General features: G+C 40.8%; 1 protein-coding gene across 1 annotated transcript; it reads left to right on the top strand.

The window, feature by feature from the left end:
- The first annotated feature begins 5,579 nt into the window (after positions 1-5,579).
- LOC127662279 (zona pellucida sperm-binding protein 3-like) lies at positions 5,580-8,436 on the top strand. Its single transcript, XM_052153410.1, has 8 exons — positions 5,580-6,125; positions 6,203-6,321; positions 7,270-7,373; positions 7,440-7,617; positions 7,852-7,969; positions 8,052-8,137; positions 8,205-8,296; positions 8,363-8,436. The coding sequence occupies exons 1-8, from the start codon at positions 5,580-5,582 to the stop codon at positions 8,434-8,436; spliced, it is 1,317 nt and encodes a 438-aa protein (XP_052009370.1).
- Positions 8,437-10,130: the final 1,694 nt, after the last annotated feature.

Below are 10,130 nucleotides of genomic sequence, written 5' to 3'. Positions count from 1 at the left end.
CATTTGTTCTATATCCCACGTACCATCAGACTGTGCCATGTTTAGTTACTTTCTCCTGTTTTTGGTGCTTTTCTGTGCATATTGCCCTCTACTGGGCAGGGAGGAAAATTTGATAAATGTTTTTTAATTCTCAAATGTTCCCCCTTACAGGTACCCTCATTTGCTTAAGTGAGTCAGGAAAAATAAATTTAAGAAATGTGGTTTTAAGCTACACTTTATCTTTCTGCCTAATTCCACTTAATGTTGGCTGTATTCTGAAATAGAACGCGCAAATGTTTAGTGACAATGAGTTGTCAAGTCAAAACGCACAAACCTCGAACTGTTTAATCTCTGATTGTAATGAGTTTCAGGTGTTCATCAAGGAAGCTCTTAATAAAAATATATTGACTCTGTGTGTCTACACACCATTTATATTGTGAAGACCTACTTTTGACCATCAGAATTTGTGAATATACTTTTGAGATTTCTGCCCCCAACCTCATTTTAAAATCAATATTGCCTTTGATAAAATAACTGACTTGAGGTTAAATGGTGAAATAAAAAGCATGATTCTGTGAGGGACAATCAGTTTCAAACTTTTAGTCCAAAAATGGACCTAAACATATTTGCTGTAAGATCTGTATGCTTAATCAGTGCGACAGCTTGATTTGGCATCTATCTATATACTTCATTAGGAGGAAAAAATATATATTGAGAGGTTTGTAAAAGCACAATCCAACCTTTCTTGATATATAACTAAAATGCATTACTTTCTTGGGGCAGAAGAGTTAATTAAGCCAAGTGGTTTTTATTGTCATTTCAACCATATACAGTTAGTACAGTACACAGCAAAACGAGACAACGTTCCTCCAGGACCATGGTGCTACATAAAAACAACAAAGGACCAACATAGGACCACATGAGACTACACAACGGACTAAAATGCCTATATAAAGTGCACGTGCAAAAAGTACAGGACAGTACAACAAATTACTGACAATGAACAGGACAATAGACAGTGCAGCGCCGACCAGTACTCAGTAGTGCAAAAAGATGACAGTTTCTAAAATGTAAACATAACATACTATGAGATATTGTTCTATGCACATAGCAGTTATTGAGGTAGTAGACAGTTATAAAGTGACAGTTATTAAAGTGCAACTCAGGACACGTGTGTGTCAAACCAGTCTCTGAGTATTGAGAAGTCTGATGGCTTGGGGGAAGAAGCTGTTACACAGTCTGGCCGTGAGGGCCCGAATGCTTCGGTACCTCTTGCCAGACGGGAGGAGGGTAAAGAGTTTGTGTGTGGGGTAGTCCACAATGCTGGTTGCTTTGCGGATAGTGTTTTTTGTAAATGTTAATCATTGATAAGACATTGTTTTTTGTAAATGTTAATCATTGATAAGACAATTCACAACCATATTCAAGCTATTCATTGGCATACAGTTAACAGCAATCCATTTCGCAAGTGAATGTCAAGTTTAAGGACCCGTTAATGTACACCTGCGTCAGACGTGCTTGTGCAGTGTCTTTGGTGTGTTGGATCAAAGGTCACGGTGTCATTAAATTATATTTAATACTTGGAACACCTTGAGATCCCTTGGTTCGAATTTGCACTCGCAAGTGTTTTGAAGACAAGAACGTATGTGTTGTGCAACCTGCTGGAGGGTTTTGTTCAATGTATAAACTGCACATTGCCCATACAACTGCAGTTTCTGTATCTTTGTCTCCATCTTGTACTATTTGTTGTCTGTCTTTCCTGGTGTCTCATATTTCACTCTTGCTGTTAGTCTCTGTCTTGTGTCTGGGTTGCCTCTTTTGGAGGGGGGAGTATCAGACTGTATCTCCTTGATTTGAGTTTGGCAAATCTGTCAATGACCACCATGCTCTGTCAACTACAGCATCTTTTTCAATGGACAGAACTGCCAGTTGAAGTCTATCCTGGTCCATAGTGCTCCTTAACCATGTATGTAGACATTGGAGGGATTTGAAGGATTGCTTACAGCTGCAACTGCTCGCAAGAATGCTTCATGCCACCTGAAAAATAGGTTTTGAGGTGGGGAAAATGTCATAGTCGAGCAGCCTGTATACACTGAGCATGTCAAGGGTCGCACCTTCCTCCTTTTTCCTAGCAAGTACTAATTGGCTGCAAGTATTTCCTCTGATCTTAGCTGTAATGTGTAGTGTATGGCTACATTTGCTATAAACTCTTCAGAGAGGAATGTGGCTGAGCCTGGGTGGCAGGCCTGTATACCTTTCATGAGATTAGCTCCCACACCAGAGAACCGCTGGACAAGCTCTTTAAGCATTCTATCAAGGCAAGGAAAAAATTATTTACTTTTCAGATTTTCTGCACTACTGAGCTCAGTGCTTTGGCTGCAAGATGATTCTAATTCATAGACATCCATCCTCTTCTGTTTGTGTCTTGGACCATCAGATGGCTCCTGGATGTGATTGGCCTCACATATTGTTTTTCCTTTGTTGTACAGGTCTCCAGCCATATTGTCAATATGCTTTGGTGCAAGTGTATCATAGATAGCTTCTTAGAACTCAACGGCTTGTGCCAAGTCCATAGTATCACCTTGAAGATATTTGTGCAATTCAGATGTGTTTGAAAGCATGCTCTGGAACATTAGCAACATATAGACTGCAGGAGACTTGCACAGCTTTGCCCTGAGTCCTATTGCCATTGGTGTTGAAATATTCTCGAGGCACTCTTTGACAGCTGAGAAATTATTCAGCATGACATCAACAGAACCCAGCTGACATGACCATCTGGTCTTAGAAAGCAAACCAAGTGGTTTCTGTACACGAGTTAACTTATTATGGTTGGCAAGAGACACGCTGGATAAAGAGTACACACTCTAATGTGTCAAAGAATTCACTGCCTTCTGTGACTGCTTTGCAGATGTAACATAAAACCAGATTAAGTTCATGTGCAGTGGACATATATTGTTCCTGGGTGCTTGGCACGGAAGCGAGCCTGTACGCCACCAACTAGACCACTCGTAACTGATGGGCCAGCATAAGCTTGAGCCACACACTGCAGGTTCTCAAGGCCATTTGACACCAACATTTGCTCTATTGCTTCACTGATGAACTCTGCATCAAACCCTCTCAACTTGTTGAGTCCAAGGAAACGTTCCTTTAATGTGCCATCAGGTGAAACGTATTGCACACATACCGCAAGCTGTTCACTATCCATATCTCTGGCCTCATCTGCCATTACAGAAAACATTTGAGCTGCTTTAAGTTCTTTAACAATTGTCGCTGTGACCTCTTGGGAGCAGCTTTGGATCATCTCATTTTGAGAGACTGGAGACAAAAGAATTTGCTGTTAGGAGCCTTGCACAATTTGATCCATTCCTCCAAAATTACAAGGAGGTTCATGATCTTGCAAAAGTTACCCTGGTTGTTACTTGACTCTGTCTCATCATGGCAACGATAGTGTACACCCTGTTTCCCTAAACGTGCAGTGACTGCCACTGCGACAGGTAATCTTGCCTCTCCTGAATCTCGCTCACATTTGCAGCTTGCATCTTTTCTACAATGTCTCCATGCTCTAAACTAGTCTTCTAACACTTCCACTTCCATATTATAAACAGCAACTTAAACACTGCACTCTTTTTGCGACTGTAGAGAGACTGACAAACCCCCCAAGCTAGATTCCCAGTGAAATGCTCTCAGACAGCAAGTGCAGTGAGTTTGGTTCTTTCTTCTCTGGAAAAATCAATAATATCAGAAAGGTGATCAGCACATCCTTGAGTTGTGCTGGGGTCAGACAAATCAAACCACAACCTGAGAAATAGTTACTATGTCTGATTTCAAAGAAATTGATGGCAAAATTTTGGAAGAAACCGTACAGCACCTTAAAACATCAACCTGCGCCCTTGATGCACTTCCCGCATCTTTTTTCAAAAGTGTGTTCAACTGTTTAGAAGCAGATCTCCTAGAAGTGATCAACTCCTCACTTGTCTCTGGGAGTTTTCCAAACTCCCTGAAATCTGCAGTTGTCAAGCCCTTCTTGAAAAAGAGCAATCTGGATAAGACCATATTAAGCAACTCTGCTTTTAGCTATTATGCCAGCCGAAGCTGGAACCAGCTTCCAGAAGAGATCAGATGTGCTCCTACAGTAGTCACATTCAAATCCAGACTCAAAACACATCTGTTTAGCTGTGCATTTACTGAATGAGCACTGTGCCACTGTGTGTCCGACTGTTTGTACTGTATTTTATATTATATTCTAAACTGTTTCAATTATTCTTATTCTTTTAAATTCTTATTTTAATCTCTTCTATGTAAAGCACTTTGAATTACCATTGTGTATGAAATGTGCTATATAAATAAACTTGCCTTGCCTTGCCTTGCCTTGCCTTACTTTTAAAAATAATATACATAAGTTTACATGAACACATTTTGTCACTAAAAGGAAACTTTCTTGTGTGTGTACATAAACTATCCAGCAATGTTCTAGCTAGGTGGTTTATATAATGTAAGTAGGTTAGAGTTGTTTCGAGTTCTCCCAAAGAATTGCTTACTTAACCGTTGTCCTGCTGAGCCCTAAAGCTGTGTTCAAACTGGCAGCGACAAAATGACCTCATACCATTAATTTTCAATGAGAGCTGGCAACGTCCGGCAACACAAGCAACGGCGACCGTTGGCGACCAGATGTGGGCGTGTCCAGCGATGCGACAAAGTTGAGAAATGTTTAACTTTATGCAAATGAAGAGCAATTTCAATTGCATTTGTCAGGACTGGTCTCAACTTTAAAAGACAATTGGACAGGAGAGGGGGGGCGCAAAGAACACCCTGGGGCTATTGCCAGTCATAATCCACCCCTGGATGCCACTCTGCTAAAGGTTTGAGAAAATCTAAGGGGGGCAATGCTCTCCCCAACACCATGAATCACACTTAATGATCAAAATATACATGTGCCATGGTGTTAACTTGGTACTCCAAGACTCTTCAAAGAGTACAATGCTATATGTCAAAAATATATGGTAACAAGATGTTGTGTGTTTGACTTTTTAAACAATTTTGTATTACTTGTAATTTAAATGTATATGCAAAGAGCCAAAGAGTGTTAAAACTGACACTATTCTGGGAATTATAATTTTTTGTTTTGGATCATTTAATATATAAATAATTTCAAATGTACAATTCTACTGCATCATAATTTTATTACACATTTAATTAAAAATACAAGAATTTTGAGATTTATGACTTAGTACCTGACCAAGTAGGGACTGTTTCTGTACTGCTAAGCTCCACACATTTTCAGCACCCTGATTCATGTTAATTGTTATGGTTTAACCTGCTTATTCTCTTTCTATTTTAATCCAAATAAATCCTCTCATCTTAAATTATGAAGTTCTCAAACTGTTCACAGGCCAGCTGCATATATGTAACATCATCTCCAGCCTGATTGGGATATAGGCTACGGTCTTTCCATATTGTCATTTGTTAACGCTTGAACTCTGCAGGTCCAGAGTTAGAATTAATTAAGCTGAAAGGGGAGGAGACACCTTAATTCAAAGCTGTATTTAATAGCCCAACCTAGCAGTGGTGTGTACTCAGGAATTGTGTGCAGGTTTGACAAAATGGAGCTCAGTCAAAGTACAATTGTGGTTCTTGTGTGTGTTGTTTTTGGTCTGTGTGGTGCATGGACCAATTTGGGACAATTTAAAAATCCCAAATCAGACCTGGCTTCTGTGGTGTCTTCATTCAGAGGTCCTGTCTTCTCACCTGCTGGTCTTTGGAATCCTCAACAGATAGCTGCTCCATATCAGGGTGCTTTGAGTGGTGATTCCAGAGGACTTGTGCAAGAGCCTCTTGGTGTTCAGTCCAAGCAGCTAATGCAAGGTCCAGTGAAGCCATTGGACTGGAGATATCCCATTGTTCCTGAAGTACTGAGTGATTTGGCAGTGGATTTTCAGTTGAGGCAGCCTATTACTCCTAGCAGTGTAGCTGTTCAATGTGGAGAGCGAGCGGTACTGATAGAAGCAAAGCGAGACCTGTTTGGTAACGGTCTCTTGATCCAGCCATCTGGCCTTACTTTGGGAGGATGTTCTGCAGTTGGTGAGGACTCTGAATCTAAGGTTCTCATCTTTGAATATGAGCTACAGGACTGCAACAGTGTGCTGATGGTGAGAACTCCGTACATTTACTCTTGTTTGCTGTAGTCGAGTATGAACGACTGTGTAACCCCACTCCTTTTTTACAGATGACTGAAGATGCGCTTGTCTACACCTTTGCCCTTACGTACACCCCTGAGCCATATGTTGGAACTCCAATTCACAGGGCTAATAGTGCCAACATTGGCATTCAGTGCCATTATTCAAGGCAAGTGACTTTGTAGCGTTCATCTCCAGGTCATGGTGACTTCTAAGGGATGTATTACTATAGCTTGTAACTGGGCTTCATTTTAGACCCATCATTTGAGCATCAAACTTGGTGTAAAACTTGTTCCTTGATGCAAATTGCAATTTCAAGGCAAGTCTGTTCATTTGTTGGCAGAGTTGGTCAAGCTGCTTGCAATTTAACATTGAAGCCTACATGCTAACTGTAATTAGCCTTACTATTTGAGTTGCCCTTAAAATATTTGGCTACTCCACTAGCTGCTAATTGGTAGATAACTTTACATTAAGTTTCATTGAGAAAGTGAACATTTAACTTTCTTTATAAAAATGCAGGGGCTCAAGTTAATTTCTTTAAATTTTACATGTAGGCATTGCTACTTTTAGCTGATGACTCCACACCATTTTGCAGCCATCTTAGTTAATATCCTTGGATTTTTTTTTTTTTTTAAACTTTTTTCTAAAGTACAGATTCCACTTGAATGAGATCTCTGCAGGCATTGACTCTGACTACCACACCTGTAGTTGCGTTCGAATCCAGGGTGTGCTGAGTGACTCGACTGGTCTCCTAGGCAACCAATTTTCCTGGTTGCTAGGGAGGGTAGAGTCACATGGGTTAACCTCCTCGTTATTTCTATAATGTGTGCTTCTCAAAGCAACCCACGGAGTGAGTTCTGCATCTAAACTGTGGAGAATAGCGTGGGCCTCCCATATGCGCATGTCTCCAGTAATGTGCTAAAGCCACGCGATAAGGTGCATGGATTGACCAACAGTTTGAGGCAACTGGGATCTTCTGCTACAAGGGTTGAGGAGTCCCCATGAGGATTGGGCATTCCAAATGGGGGGGGGAGTGCTCTTGCATAAGTTTGTAATTTTAGCGTATGTTGCACAAGCTTATCACCTTAACCACATGGCAATGCCTCTTAAACCTCAGGTTTCAGAATGTGAGCAGTAATGTCTTGATGCCAGCATGGGTCCCTTTTGCTTCAATGGCATCTGGGGAGGAAGTCTTGGTTTTCTCCTTGAAGCTCATGACTGGTTAGTATTTCATCCAAATTCAGCTTTGTGACATTGGCTGTATCCTAAATGTGGCTTCTCTTGCAGATGACTGGTCCTTCCAGAGGCCTTCCAACTTGTACTTCCTGGGTGACCTTCTTCATTTTGAAGCCTCTGTGATTTTGTTCAATCATGTTCCTCTACGTGTTCTTGTGGACAGTTGTGTGGCCACTCCATTGCCTGACGTGCAAGCTCAGCCGAGATATTCCTTTATTGAGAATCATGGGTAAGTTCAGTTCTTTTTAAAGTTGCATCCGTTAGTTCTAGAAGGTAATGCCTGGCTGCCAGGTCTCGGAAGGGTGTTTACGTTGTTTAGGCAAAGGTGTTGGTTTTCTGTCTGACTCCAAACAAGCCCAATTAATGCAGTTTAACCTTTACAACTTTTGGAAACCAGGTGGCTTGTCTTGTGGAATACATACTATCCTTAATTGCTTTATGTAATGCCACCATTTGTCTTTAGGTGCTTTGTGGATGGCAAATCTACAGGTTCCAATTCCTACTTCCTGCCTCAATCTCGGACTGACAAATTACAGTTCCAGCTCGAAGCCTTCCTGTTCCAGCAGGGAGACAATCCCTCTGTATGTAGGAATTGGAATTTTTTTTATTTATATATATATATTTCTTTTTCTCCCAGTTTTATAACTTCTGTTGCTTTTGCAGATCTACATCACATGCGTTCTGAAGGCCACTCTTGCCTCCACCCCCACTGATGCCCAGCGCAAGTCTTGTTCCTTCTATTCCAATGGGTGAGCTTCTTGCCATGTGGAGTTTTGATTAAGCTGAAGGTGCAGTGTCTGATCATCTTAATTGCAGGTGGTTTGCTGCTGATGGCAATGACCAAGTTTGTGGCTGTTGTGACTCAACGTGTGGATCAGGCAGTTTAAGTGCCCCTGCTGGCTATGGAGGTTGGTAGAATGCATTTCTAAAGTGTCTCTAAAAGAGGGGCTGCTTAACTTGTTTTTCTCTTCTAGGTCCTCAGTGGGAAGGAAAGGCCACCTTTGGTCCCATCGTGGTTCAACGGCAGCAGAAGACTGGTTTTCAATAAAACTGGCAATATTGGCCATTTTGCTTTACTCTGTCTGGCTTCATGTATTTCATGTGACTAGTTATACTAACTCCTGGTGTACTTCAGTTTGTAGTATAACTGGTTCGAGTAGGAAATGTGATCCCATTTGTTCTCGATATCCCACTTACCATCAGGCTGATTATGCCATGTTTAGTTACTTTCAATTTCTCCTGTTTGGTGCTTCTCTCTGTGCATATTGCCCTCTACAGGGCAGGGAGGAGAATTTGATAACGGACTTTTATATTGATCTGTTTCTCCACCTATCCTACCACTTCAGCAGATATCTGTTTGACCAGGAGTCATCTGGATTACTTCCATGTTCCCTTTAGTGGCTGTTGGCACCCCTTGCATTGTATGGACCTACAGAGCTGAGAAATTCTTAATCATGTGTTCTGCTAAAAGTCCTACACATCTGGGATGCCAGGAGGATAAGTTGATGAATTATAATTTTTGGGTGAACTTGTTATTTTTAAATTATTTTATAAAATTATTAGCTTTTTTTGAAACTCCAGAAATTGCTCCGTTACAGGTACCTCACTGTAAACTTCAATTTTTGCTTTTCTTGAGTCTGGGGAAAAAAGTGGTCATAATAAATTGTTGCTTGAGCTACACTTCTCTTCCTGACAAATTCCACTATGTTGGCTCTATAATAAGAGAAAGCACAGATGTGGAGCGACAATGAGTTTTCAAAGTCCAGCCAAAACGCACATCATAGCTTGATTTGGCATAAATATATATACTTCAGTACTGAGACAAGTCAGTTTGTTTTGGAAAAGTTTGTAAAGGCAATCTTAAGTGTTTCTTAAAATATCACTAATGCATTACATTCTTGGGGCAGAAGAGTTTAATTATTGATAAGCCAATACTATAGTTTACAACCATATTATTGAACAAAAGCCATCCATTGGCATACAGTTCACAGCAATCCATTTCGCAAGTGAATTTGTCAATGAGTTTGAAATGTATTATGATGGCTTGTTTAAGGACCTGTTAATGTACACCTGTGTCAGACATACTTGTGTAGCTTCTCCGGTGTGTTGCATCAAACATAACATTTTGTCAATGTTTAATACTTGGAACGCATCTTGAGATCCCTTAGTTCAAATTTGCACTCCCAAGTGTTTTGAACGTAACGTATGTTTGTTGTGCTACCTGAAGGGTTGTTTTGTTCACTGTATAAACCACACATTGCCCATACAGCTGAAGTTTCACTTACTGCCAGGGGCATTTTTAGTGTTTGAAGAGTCTGTATCTTTGGTGGCTCCATATTGTAATATTTGTCTGTCGTTCCTGGTATCTCCCTCATAGTACTGTTTATTGTCTGTCTGTGCTTTTTCTGGTTTCTTCATCTAGTACTCTTTCCTGGTGTCTCCATTATATTTCACTCTTGCTGTTAGTCTCTGTCTTGTGTCTGGGTTGCCTCTTTTGGAGGGGGTAGTATCAGACTGTCTTGATTTGCGTTTGGCAAATCTATCAATAACCACACCATGCTCTGTCAACTACAGCATGTTTTTCAATGGACAGAACTGCCAGGTGATTAAGTCTATCCTGGTCCATAGTGCACCTTAGCCATGAATGTAGACATCGGAGGGAACCGCTCACAGGAATGCTTTGTGCCACCTGAGGAACAGGTTTTAAATGAGGAACATGTCAGAGTCAAGCAGCCTGTATAC

Source organism: Xyrauchen texanus, chromosome 22 (assembly GCF_025860055.1).
Source record: "Xyrauchen texanus isolate HMW12.3.18 chromosome 22, RBS_HiC_50CHRs, whole genome shotgun sequence".
Taxonomy (NCBI): Eukaryota; Metazoa; Chordata; class Actinopteri; order Cypriniformes; family Catostomidae; genus Xyrauchen; species Xyrauchen texanus.
The sequence above is the reverse complement of the archived record's forward strand: the minus strand, read 5'-3'. Positions and strand labels throughout refer to the sequence as shown.

Excerpts from the sequence above, each read along its gene's own strand:
- LOC127662279 (XM_052153410.1), top strand. The coding sequence starts at position 5,580 with ATGGAGCTCAGTCAAAGTACAATTGTGGTTCTTGTGTGTGTTGTTTTT. Across the intron at positions 6,126-6,202 it reads ACTGCAACAGTGTGCTGATG|ATGACTGAAGATGCGCTTGT; the intron begins GTGAGAACTCCG and ends CCTTTTTTACAG. Across the intron at positions 7,618-7,851 it reads TCCTTTATTGAGAATCATGG|GTGCTTTGTGGATGGCAAAT; the intron begins GTAAGTTCAGTT and ends ATTTGTCTTTAG.